The 13,280-nt window shown below is 39.2% G+C and overlaps 1 protein-coding gene across 50 annotated transcripts in view; it reads right to left on the reverse strand.

Annotated features, from left to right (window-relative positions):
- Positions 1 to 13,280, reverse strand: part of NEB (nebulin) — a 204,642-nt gene that overhangs the window by 152,577 nt on the left and 38,785 nt on the right. For all 50 annotated transcript variants that reach the window (XM_065561691.1, XM_065561706.1, XM_065561704.1 and 47 more), the window contains exons 33-41: positions 12,684 to 12,791; positions 8,558 to 8,869; positions 7,372 to 7,578; positions 6,535 to 6,639; positions 6,262 to 6,369; positions 5,432 to 5,743; positions 3,806 to 4,012; positions 2,244 to 2,348; positions 1,094 to 1,201 (exon numbers count right to left, since the gene is read on the reverse strand). In XM_065561691.1, coding sequence (XP_065417763.1) covers positions 1,094 to 1,201; positions 2,244 to 2,348; positions 3,806 to 4,012; positions 5,432 to 5,743; positions 6,262 to 6,369; positions 6,535 to 6,639; positions 7,372 to 7,578; positions 8,558 to 8,869; positions 12,684 to 12,791 — 1,572 coding nt within the window. The remainder of the gene's footprint in view (positions 1 to 1,093; positions 1,202 to 2,243; positions 2,349 to 3,805; positions 4,013 to 5,431; positions 5,744 to 6,261; positions 6,370 to 6,534; positions 6,640 to 7,371; positions 7,579 to 8,557; positions 8,870 to 12,683; positions 12,792 to 13,280) is intronic.

Consider the following 13,280-nt stretch of genomic DNA (forward strand, 5'->3'; position numbering starts at 1 on the left):
AAGGCATCCCTTTGAAAAATGTTTGGATTTTATTTTACTAACACTTTGAGCTCAGGTCTGGAGTTTGGCCCAAGTTTGAAGATCAAATGACCTCTGTGGTTATGTTTAGTTCTAAGACTGAACAATTGTTTTTAAACTTAGAAGCTGCTTCCCACAGTTTCTGAGTTTTGTTTTCTTAATAACAGTGTAATGGATTAAAACCTTAAACCCGAACTAAGTCCATACTCAAGCAACACTCCCATTGGCCTAAATCCTGGTTAGCAGAGTGCACAGACCCACTATCAGGCTCTGATCTGCACTACTCAGCTCCTTGGAGAGGGCTTGGGAGGGAGGAAACCTTCTCCCAGGCTATGAAGCAGCTGCAGATCCACTCTGCAGTGTCTATTGTAACTCTGAGGCTGCTGTGGGGAAGATCTTGAGGATCAACACAGCATCAGCTCCTTCAGCCTTCCCCTTCCATAGGCTAGTTTTGTCCTTGCTACACCCAAAGCCTGAACACTGGTATTCAGGGAACCTCAGTGTGGACCCTGAGTTCTGTTCTCCCATCCCACCTTTGCACAGTGAAACTCTGTACTGGTTTTCTCTGCAGGATTTGCCCCCCTGACTTCAGTGCAAATGTCCCTAAACAGAGATAAGCTGAGTAATCAGATCCTACCATTGCAGTATTAGCAGCAAACATAATTTATTACAAAGTGCCCTTTGTTCCATTCAAATATTGGTGAGGTTAACATCTGAACTCCATAATGCAGCAATTAAGGAGTAACACGTATATATCTAAACTAAAGCATGCAGCTACTATATATATATAAAGTGCTCCAGCAAAGTCACTTTGACAAATGACTCGTACTATACAGGTAAAATTGGTTTTCTAAATGAGCGCCATTCTAGAATGGCTCCTTATGTATCTCCCTATCTTCCTAATGAAGTAATTGCTCTTTGATCACTGTGAGCCAATATAATGTCACAAAAGCTATACTTATTAAACACATTTATAAACAATATAGAAAATAAAAGCATCCAAAATGGAATCAAGTCGATAAATGAATGCTTCATAATATTTGACAATAGATAGTTTCCTCTTTTAAAAACTCACATCACTAGCAATGTCTCTGGAAGCTTTGGCAGCTTTAATGGAGATAGCATCAGCTCTGAGGTCATACCCTTTCCTTTTAGACTCTTCCAAGGAATGCTTGTACATTTTCTGTAAATTGAAAAAAAAAAAAAAAAGAGAGAGAATATTCCTTTTTTAAAATGCACTAATGCATATTAAAAACAGAATAAACTATGCCATATATGTGATCATTTGAAACAAGAACTTTTCAGTAGCACTGCTCTGTCCTCATATATTTAACATTCATACAACAAGTGTCTTAAGGCATTCAGGCACACCACGGGGCAATATTTCAAAATTAAGCGCAAAGTATTTGCATCTCTAACTATCTGATTTGCACCTGCAGCTAGGTAACTAGAAGGGCAAAAGACCCTGATTTGTTTCTTCAAGTGCAAAAATATTGGTGAAAATTTAGAAGGCACAAATTGTATCCATAAGGAAGAGGCCACCATTTCAAAAATGCAATAAAAAATATCTACTTTTGTGTACATTATTTATTTATTTAGATTACCATACTGCCTGGGAGCCCCAGTAATGAACCAGGATCCCCTTGTGCCAGATGCTGTGCAAACACAGAACAAACAGACGGCCCTTGCCCAAAAAGCTTACAATCGAAGTATAAAGCAAGAGACAACAGATGGATACGGCATTGCAAGATGGTATCTATACATGCCATTCCTCATTTTACATGTGCAGATTTTAGCAGTGAAATTTAGATATCAGAAGTTGAAACTGGCCCATGTTGTCTATTACATACAGCAGAGGCACACTAATTTGCATGAAAAATGGAGACTGTTGTGGATTATGGACTAAATTTTATAAATTAGGGAGGAAAAACAACAAATAAAAAACTCAAAGATACCCAAACTATTATTTTAACAATTACAAATCCCGTTTTAATTATTTATGTTAATATTTTCATAATGTATCCATAAATATTCTGCAGTATATTTTGTTTTTTACTGTGGCAACTCATTACAGTTTCTGCTATGAAATCTTTGCTGAGTGCAAATTACTATGGATTAGTGAAGGGTAAATAAATGAGATTCTACAGTACTGTCATTTTAATTATTCCTAATACTAGATAGACTGATTAGTTGGCACTATCTTTCAGTTGAGTAGCAGTACTTACGTCACTTATGTTATATGCATTTGCTTTTGCCAAAGCAATCTCTGGAATATCTGGCATGATGTGAACTTTTGTCTTGTCTGCTTCCCATGCTTGTGTGTACAGGTGCTGGAAGGGCGAATAAAAAAAGATGTCAACAAAGAAATAAAATATAGCACATTATTATCACAGTTATTTTTTTATAAGGGCCAAATGGGTCCTCAGATTGCATGCACATCACAGTGTATGAATCCAAGGACAGAACTTGGCCTTTAATTTAAAATATTACTTCTTTTTAATTATTTTGAAAATGCAGCTGTCTAGTTACTTTCTCTCTCCAGGATAAAGCAAAACATGGGAAGTTTGAGTCTGAGGGCACGTCTTCACTACCCGCCGGGGTAGCAATCGATCTATTGGGGATCAACGTATCGCATCTAGTGAAGACGCGATAAAATCGATCCCCGATGGCTCTGCCGTCTATTCCGGAAATCCACCGCAGCAAGAGGCAGAAGCGGAGTCGACAGCAGCGCGGCAGCGGTCGACTCGCCGCTGTCCTCACAGCCAGGTAAGTCGACCTAAAATACGCAACTTCAGCTACGCTATTCACGTAGCTGAAGTTGTGTATCTTAGGTCGATCCCCACCCCCCGTAGTGTAGACCTAGCCTTAAGGTTTCCTAACACTACAGGATTATAAACTCTCCTGCGTGATGGGACCTGACAAAGTTTGCTGACATGCTAAAAAAATGCCCCAAACACACCTGATCCTCTTCTCACTTACAACATTGTGAATCAAGAATAATTCCATTAGAGTCAATGGAGTTATACTGGTATATAAGTGAAGAGAAGAATCAGTCCCATAGTACATACCTGCTTGACTGTTACTAACCATACCTGGTGCATCCAGGAAGGATTAACTTCCTAAATGTGTTCAAACATATCTAGTGACAGAATCTAGCAGAATCCTCGGGTTCTGTACCCAGAGAAAGAACGATTCATTGTCAGAGTATTATGCAATAGCTCTGCATGCAGCTCATTGCTGTCAGCTGTCTGCCTTCAGGAGGCAGGCTGACTTGGCTGTCTAGCTTAAGAGTAATGGGAAGATCTCAGTAGTAGGTAGATAAGAGCTCATCTTAGGGAACTGGGTTTAAGAGCCTGTGTGATGGCCTAAAACACTGGTGGATCCAGGATCCATTTAATTTTGTCCCTGTTACAGTGCATTCTAGTTCTAAGCTGATTTCTATTAAATGGATGATGGCAGCTCAGCGGGCGAATCAGCAATGAAAAGTTAAAGTGTAACTACAAAGTAAGTTCATATTACACAGTGGCTTCTGATCACAGCAACATAATTCAGGTAAAATATTCAGAACTGTCAAAGTGACTCAGGAGCCTAAGTCTCATTTTCAAAACTGACGTAGATACTTTTGGAACTGGGACTTGGGCTCCTAAGACATTTTGGCGCTTTTGAGAATCCAACATATTCATCTGTGGCCAGAACTGATCATTTCAAAAAGAAATGCTCACACAACTCTCCAATTTGTCTTTTATCAGTGCATGAATAACTGAATTGTGACAAAATATTTTCATACTTTGTCCATGATTTTAGCATTATTTGTAGCTAGAACCATGTTCATAGAGTCCATCAGACTGGAATACTTCAGTTTGTCTGGGTGCTGGCGATATTTCTTCTCACTTATAATTTCCATAGCTTTCTTATTCTTCTCAGCTTCCAGAGAGCCTACTGGCATCCAGCCCACACCCTTCATGAATTCATCATAGTCAGCTTTGTATTGATTCTGTAAGGAGAAGGAAATAAATCAGCCTGATGCATGAAAAATTCTGGGTCCCCTTCTACTTGTTTAGTAAGTTTAGTGTTTCTTTGAGTTTTTGAACATATGTACATTTAAATGAATACAATGGAATCATTTTTTGTGTATCCAAAGTTTACATCCTTTTACAGCAGTTCTGTGTGTTTTATTAAGGCCCATTCTTGCATTCTATTGGAATTATTATTATTTATGAAGGGTACTGCCACAACAGTCTAATTTAACCATAAATTCATTTATTAAATCCAAACGCCAAATGGTATTTATACAATTGCCCTAAACTTGCCTAAAAGCTTAACTAATAAGCAATTTACTACATCCAAACAGTCACAAAACATTTATAAGCATTTGATCAAGATACTTACAAACAGGCTAAAGCCAAGGATGTTCAGATTCATATTGGTCAACTTCAGCTTGGTCAGGCAGGTATTAGCAATGTACTCTTTAAGAGTTTACTTTTTTATACCCTTTTAACAAGCAAGTGATGTCATTACCATTATCAGACCTTAGCTAAGGTCAGATGAAGGCATTTTTTTCATACAGCCAATTGTTTACTGCACATGAAACCCAATAACCATGTTTTATTTCTATTACTTTAGCCCAATCCTTGAATAAGATAACACTGGTCGTTCGAAGGGTCACTACAAGTTTAAAACAACTAATTTTCCTCATGGTTTCATTCTTTTTTATTCCATGCTTTGGGCCTCTTGTTCACATTAATATCCCAACTCAAATTGAAACCATAGTTCACCCAGATCTAATGTGTGCCTATATTCCTACACATTCCATATACAATTCCAATCCCAATTACTTCTGTGAAGCTACAGCATACACAAATGGGGCTGCATGATCAGCCCCTCTCAATAAAAGGAACTAGATTGTGTCTTTAGGCAAAGCCTTGAGAAACAGTGTATAAGCTCCATCACCTCGGAAGTATCCCTAAGTAACACTATACATTGGAAACATCCCTCTGAGACACAATAGGGCCCAACTTTGGTTCCCCTAATTATGAAAGGATAATTTCTTGCAAAATATCTGATGATTCTGTTAGTGAAGCTTTCCTTGGCTTGGGCTGCACACAAGTATTACTCCTTGAGTCAAATGGGACTTGTAAGCTATAAACACATGTGACAAGCATATAAACAAAGTGGGCAAACTTGCCATCTGATTCCATCTAAATTCTTTATAAACTAGTTTAGTTTAATATTTCAGATTATTCTAAGAAATACAATGTGCATATTACTGATGGACTGCTCTTTTATACTTGCTACATGTTGATATACAATTGCACTAGTTCATCTATAAAACTCTAGGATTTAAGCTATGGTATTTATTCATAAACTAAATATCACTTAATTGGTAACACAAAGGTTGTAGTCTTTCACTTACGTCGCTCCGTATCTGCATCATGTTTTTGGCTAATTCAAGATTCATAGCATCAGGCAAAACATTGTAATGGTGGAGCAGGTGCTTGTAGTTTGTATTGGTAGCCACTTCCTGTGCTTTCTTGGCTGCCACTACACTGAACATATCAGCTGGGGTGTGGAATCTCGTCTTTGACTTCTCATAGTCCTTTTTGTATTCACGCTCAGACTGCATCTTAGCCACCTTCATGAAGTGCACCAGCTTGGGATCATCTTCAAGGCTACGGAACCCAATATGCTTTCCTCTTGCCTGTTCATAGGCTAGTTTGTATTTGTACTGCAAGCAGAAAATAAACATATCAGGGTAAATTCAATACAGAAGAATGCATTATTAAGTATGCATTTTTTAAAAAAAAGGTATAAAACATTTGGTTTGCTCTATCACAGAGGGCTCAACCCTGCAAAATTTTGAACACCACAACCCTGATCCACCAAAGCACTTAAGCATATGTTTAAGCATATAAGTAACCCATTGAATTCATGGGGCTACGGTGCTCAGCACTTTGCAGGATCAAGCCAAGAATGATCAAGGGGTACAGAATATGCAGAGGATCCACTGGAGGCTTGTGAAATAAATATTCAGAACAAGAACTGTTCCAAGATTTACCACACCAAGCATGTCATTCAAACCTAGATTGTCCAGGAGGCTTCAAAAACCAGTTGTGAAGTAGATATCCTCTAGGGTTGGAATCAGCCCAAATTTGACTTGTTTTATACATGAAGTAGCCTGAATTCCTCTTAGTGTACACCCCTTTCATAATTTTACCTGAGTGCAAATCTAAAAATAGAACTTACATCACTTGCGATGTCTCTGGAGGCCTTGGCTGCCCTTATTGGGATAGCATCTGACTGCATGTCATAACCCTTCTTCTTCTCTTCCTCCCAGCCAGCCCTGTATAATTTCTAATCCAAAACATAAAAGGGAACAAAGTTTTTGTTATGAAGGTGGAAATGTTAATAGCCCTGCATCGGCATTTAAATATTTTAAAATGAGAACTATAAAGGGCACCATTTTAGGAGTGCATTTTTAACTGACACTGAATGTCCTGCTTGATTATGACAGCTTACATCACTCATGGTGATCTGGTTCACCCTCGATTGCAGAATTTCTGGAGTGTCCGGCATAACGTGAATGCTTGTCTTCTCTTTGTTCCATTTATCAGTGTAGAGCCTCTGCAATTCCAAAGTGATATTTAATATCAAAAAGACATTGCAATTCATTATAAAACAAGAGATTCTTTTCATTTGACTCAGGTGTGCTAAATAAGACTCTGCAGCACAAAACTTCATAAGTATTACAAATAACCTATACAAAAAACTAACTATAGCGCAGTGACAATTTCCCTCATCTTTCTTTTGTACTTCCTATGAAAAATCTGCAGTTACAGTCTGTTGCTTATGATAATATAATTTTCTATATTATCATAAGCAACAGACTGTAACTGCAGATTTTCAATGTACATATTGTTTTTCCCTATTCTGTGCGCTCAGGTACACATTCTATGGCCCACTGGTTGTGTCCCAAATGCTTTGGATGAGCTTCAGAGAAGAATCCTCATTTCAGGGAGTGCTTATCCAAACTAAATCAGAATTCCAAACCTTTTGCAGTTCACTCATTACTAATAGTATTTCCCACACACACAAAGAATGACAATTCTGTACATATGGGGAGGATACACAATAAAATCCAAACAGAACATAGAGCTATAATCTTGCTCTTAATGCAAATTGCAGCACACCTTTAACTATGGTGCTTCCATAATGTCTGAGGCCCCCCGTCCTACAAAGTGATGCATCTGGGCAGACTGATGCACCTATATGGAACCCCAGTGACTTCAGTGCGCTTTATGTTGCAGGACTGAGGCACTGATATAGAAACCCAGGTTCCTCTGAGCAAATTCTCACCTTATTCATGGTCTGCGCATTCTGTTTAGCTAGCACCTGCTCCATTGCATCGGTTGTAATGGAATATTTTAGCTTGTCTGGGTGCTGGCGATATTTCTGTTCACTGAGAATCTCTGTAGCCTTCTTGACCTTCTCCACATCCAAAGACTGAATTGGCATCCAACCAACTCCTCTTAGCCAGTTATTGAAGTCTGTTTTGTAAAGACTCTTTTTACAAAATAAACAGAGAAGTTAAAGGGGGTAAGAGAAATCAGAATTTCCACACACAAAAAGAAATTAAGCCTTTGAATTTTTCCTGGTCATTGTTGAAAGAAAAATATGAGCAAAATTGATCAGTGCTCACTTGTGGTTTTCAAAGATATAGGATGCAATTAAAGATCATTCAAAATATAGGGCTAAATTCTTCTCTATGATTCATGTTCAGAACTCCCATTGGAAGCTAAATGCACCCATTCGAGGGGAAATTTTGATGGATAAAGTAGGAAAACTGAGAGGAAGCATAATCATTTTTTTTTAGAATAAATGTCTTATTGACACTCTTAATTAATTTACTCTCAACAATTCTCTCTCTTCAGCAATTTCTTCTTTAGGGCCTGATAGACAACATTTTCATCAGCTTTAATGGACTTCAGGACCTGCCCTAAAACAGTATGAGGGTGTGAAGAATAAAGCTATTGTATGTATTTTATGGGGGAGAAATGGAGATGAGGCACAAAATGTAAAGGATCCTTCAACAAAATAGATCCTTCCAGTGATCTATTTATGAAATCCTTAGAAGATACTGGGGAGTGAGGGGGAAGGGAGGAAACAAAAAATTGGACTCTAAGCTACACAGAGATATTATATATAGGTATATATAGATAAAACTTAGGTGCTACCACAATACAAATAATAAACAGTAATATCACAATACAATTAGAAAGTAATAACACCAACCACAGAAATGTACTTATGATCAGAAAATATGTTCCTTGGCGGGGAAGTAATTTAATGTTTGGAGCTAGAGTTTGTTTGTTCAGGGAGTATCCTGGAATCCACTATATATAATCACTATAACTCTTTGGAAAACTTAGTGCCCCCAAACGAACACCTGTTTGTTCCATCCTGCCTTAATCTGCCACTGGCTATTAATTAGCCTCAACTCTTTTGGCAAAATAGTATAACCAAGTAAAGTTAAGTTACATACATCACTCTGAATCTGCATCATATGTTTTGGTAGTTGCACATTCATCGCATCCGGCAAGAGCGTATAGTTGTGTAGTAGCTGTTTGTAGTTGGTATTTGTAACCGCTTCCTGGGCTTTCTTAGCAGCTGTCACACTGAACATATCTAGGGGTGTATGATACTTTGTCTTGCTGCTCTCATAACCCTTCTTGTACTCGCGTTCTGACTGCATTTTGGCCACATTCATGTAGTGAACCAGTTTAGGATCATCCTGCAGGCTACGGAATCCAACGTGTTTGCCTTTTTCTTTCTCATATGATTCTTTATACTTGTACTAGAGAAAAAGGAAAACAAAACCTTATCACCTTTGGAAAAGGTAGACATGTTTATGATTGGTTTAACACTTTGAAATTCAATACAGTTATAATTACAGCTCATAACATATATCTTGAAATCATTTTGCAGACATTAACTGATTAATTAGGTTTGGGGAAGAGATTTGCTGGCTTTCAGTCCTCAGCCTTTCCAAGCTATACCTATCACATAGATATAGACAGCACAGCTGGGAGAAATGTTTCCGCCAAAACTTTTCAGAGAAAAGCAGATTCAGTGACACTAAAACATTGGCAAAACCTACATGAATTTGCAAAAACTGTTTATGTCAAACCTCCCCCCCCCCCCAAAAAAAATCAGAAAAATATCAGAATGAAACATATCGATGTTTCACTTCTAAACAACTTTTCATTTTGAAATTTCCTTCAATTTTATTTTTAAAAATTCAAACTGTTAAATCAGAACTTTTTTACTTCTTTATTTGCTGAAAGTTTTGAAAAATTTTGTTTTCAGTTCAATCTGAAGTCATATTTTTTCCGTTTTTCAGAATTGCCAGCAAACGGAAAAATCCAGTATTCACGCAGCTCTGAGATACAGTATATAATCTCTTCCCCCTCACTGTCTCTACACCTTTTGTCTGTCATATCTTATGGCTCTACTCCACTCCCTCTCACAGCCCCATTGCCGGTTTTTTTCTTACAGTACTACCCAAACCACTAAACACTCCAAAACATCTAGGTAAGGATTCAGGTATTTGGGGGAGTCGGGTTTAAGTGGGACTTGAGTGGTTCACAGGTCTTGTGCTCATGCTGGACAGGAGTGAATTTCAATCAGGGTTCCCCGTCTCTGCAGACTTCAAAGCCTGCTCAGCTGGCACCACTGATTTAAAAGTTGGTGGGCTTCCCTGATACCAGTGGATACTGCAGTTGCCTCCTGTTGTGATAAGTGGACCTCCAAATTTACCCTAATTGTGAGCTCAAGAGTAAAAAGGGAGTGAAAATTGGTGTCAGAAATTAGGTTTATTGGTGGACAAAATAATGAGAGGATGGACTACTCCACCCAACACTCGATCTTGAGGTTCTTAAAAATAAAAGTGTTTTGGGAAAATTTAGCAGAAGAAATAGCGTTCTGCCAACAGCTGCTGGAGCAAGCTTCACCATCGTGGGTGCCATCCCCACTGTCTCCTGGGACCCCAGGCCTTCTTCATCCTGAGAGATGTCCCGACCAGAGCAGGCCAGAAGACATTGGCATCTCCACCAGCTCTGGCTGAATCCCAAACATCACCGGGGACCATGACATTGTGTCACACATGTGCACACATCCTCCCATATGTTCATTTTCTTCCCCGCTTTAGGCTCTTCCATACAGCCCGCAGCAGCAAGTCTCAGAGCCTGGGTTGACAGACTTGCTCTCATAGGGCTCACTCTACAGCACTGAAAATAGCTGTGTAGACATCACGACTCAGGCAGGAGCTTGGGCTCTGAAGCCTTGGGAGGAGGGTAAGCTTCGAAGCCCAAGCTCCAGCATGAGCCACAACATCTGCTCAGCTATTTTTAGTGCTGTAGCTTGAGCCCTGTTAGTATATAGGCCTGTTTGTTAGCCTGGGATAGAATTTTGGGTTTGATTTTTGATACTTTTACATTCTTACTAATAGGTGTGAACAAAGAACAAAGACACTCTGTATTGCATCTGCCCACAAGCAGATGGGGTGAAGAGAGATTAGAAACAGAGCTAACCTGTTGCTGGGTAGACTGGGAGTTTAATATACGAGCACACACTTGAAGGACAGGCCTGCTCAACTTCAAGCAACCCGTTGAGAGGGGCAAGGAGGATGGGGGCGGGGGGGGGGGGCAGGAGGCATAAGAAACACTAAAAGCCAAAGAAAAGCCTGGCCTTACCCCTCACATAGGGGAAAAAGAGATAGTACTGAAGCCCCCAGACTCACGATGCTCCAGAATGGAACACGACCATAAATTATAAGGGGTGGGACCAGGGGCGTGCACTACAGGTATAAAGCCTGCTAAGGAGGAGGAGGTGGGGAAAACGGGGACAAGGGAGAAAGGTTCTACTGGCGTGCAAAGCTATGGATATGCTTGCTTGATTAACCCCAATAAACATCGCGTTGCCTACACTTCGGACTTCTGGTCTTCTGCTTCCTGTCTGTGTGACAAGAACCAGGGGAGGGGCAAAGGGAAAGCCCCTAACAAGTCCCATGAGCCCAAATCTGTGAATCTGGGCTCTGAGACTCGCTGCTGTCTGCTGCCGCTCACTGTATAAACGTACCCTTTACCGCTTCTCATTCTCATCCCTCTCCTTTTGCCTTCTATCTAATAAAAATCTGGCGTAGCCAGCCAAGACTGCATATTCTGCAATACTTCTGGAAGCCTGTGACCAGAAAGAGGCAGCTAAACACAATTCCCTAAACAGCCCGATGCTGACACAAGTTTGCCAGGACTCAGAATGGCTGATAAGACCGTATGTGTGTCTGTGTTTTTCAGCAGTGAGATTAAAAGTGAAAGTCAAGACAGAAGCTGTATTTTCTATCTTTGCCATTCTCTTCTTATCCCTTTTTTGTGTGTTTGTCACATTTTGTTTTCTAGGAAATGGGATCAGACTTTAACAACAAACAACAACAACAACTGCTCCAGCCCATCTTAACTAAACTTTTTCTCTTTTCCCCCAAAAGGACAGTTATTGTTGTCTTTATTATCATTGTCAGACAAGGGTGGGGGAGGGAGGTTCCTTCTAAAAGCGATCTACAGCCAAAAGGGAACAAGGAATATGGTTAAAACGAAAGCCTTACTTAGTACTTTACATTTCAAATGCTGTAACTGTTTTTCATTCTTTCTGTATCTTTAATAAAAGGATTAACAGGATTTTTAATGTTGTGCTTGCCATGGTACTAAGCAAGCCGAGGTCTCTGTGCACCAAACCTTTTTAAAAGTGTTTAAGGTTGGACAGTTCAAGGTCATGTTTGTTGACTCTTTGGGCCCATATATCCATCTAAATTAAAACAGTAACTCCTGAGGAGTCCAGGCGTGCCAGAGGACTAGAACTACAGCGCTTCAGAACTCTGCACAAATAAGCTGCACAAGAGGAACTTGAAAGAACTTGGCAGGACCAAAACTTCATTCAGACCTTAGGGTGGGCATACTACATAAACCAGACTGCCAGGTAACCAGGGTTCAGAGAGTCAAGAGATGACTGTATTCAGCTTGTTTCTGAAGTCCATTTGGAAATCCAGATCAGTTGATAATTGCATAGCATCACAACATAGCGCTCAGAGCAGTGGCGGATTAATGATTTTGCCGCACCTAGGCCCTGGCATAATTGCCGCCCCCGGCCCCATATGAACTTGTTTTACTTTTTTTTACAAATTTGTTTTAATGATATTTAGATTCATTTTAGTTCAAATAGTTGAACATTTACAAGTTTTATTATAAATAAAATTACAAGTACAGCGGACCCTCGCTTGAACGCGCGTCTGTATAGCGCGATTTCACTTATAGTGCGGGACCGCGCATGGATCCAAAACTGAGAACTGCTTAATTTCTTCCTTCCGGTCATATTATTAACTTTTGTGAGTCTCACAAGTATGTTTACTAAATGGCGTCGCACCGTCATTGGTGGTTTCAATACGTGCTATGATTGGTAGAATCGTGGCATCACTGATGCCGCGATTACAAAAATGCTGCTACTATAAATTTGTTGGCCTAGGCAATAATATGCCGCTGGCTCAGAGTATAGTATTATGTGCTGCAGAAAGTTACAATAAAGTAGATCCTCCAATTTCTATCCAAATTAATTATACTTACATCACTGGCAATCTTTTGGGAAGCCTTAGCAGCAATTACAGAGATGGCATCTGGTTTCAGATCATACCCTTTGGCAATTGTTTTTTTCCAGTCTGCTTTGTAATAAGCCTTAAAGAAAAAAAAGAACCAACAATTTTTCTTATTACGAGTAGTTAATAATCTTAGACTACTGTAAACTCGTGTTTCTGTATGACAAATATTACATTGAGTAACATTCATTTTAGGTCTGTTCAAGTTTACTACAAGGATAATTCAGTGTTTTCAAGTAGTCACTTCAAATCAGTGTAGCTAAACGGTCTCATTTTCTCAGTTAGCATTTTTGGCAATTTCTAGGAAAAATGGCCTTAACAATGGTAGTAAACGAGGTCTAGAACTATGTAATTTTTTTTCTTCAAATAGTAAATTTGCCCCAACATGAATTTTTGGGGGCATCAAAATTATTCACAAATTAAGGTCAAATTTAGTAAAAGTTTCTGCTGAAAAAACTGATTATTTTTTGCAAATGTTGAAATCGATCTAACGTTTAAAAAAACCACCATTTCAACATTTCATTTCAAAGTGACATTTTCAAAATGAAATGTCAATTCAAAATAACAT

The sequence above is a fragment of the Chrysemys picta genome, chromosome 11 (genome assembly GCF_011386835.1).
Source record: "Chrysemys picta bellii isolate R12L10 chromosome 11, ASM1138683v2, whole genome shotgun sequence".
NCBI lineage: Eukaryota > Metazoa > Chordata > Testudines > Emydidae > Chrysemys > Chrysemys picta.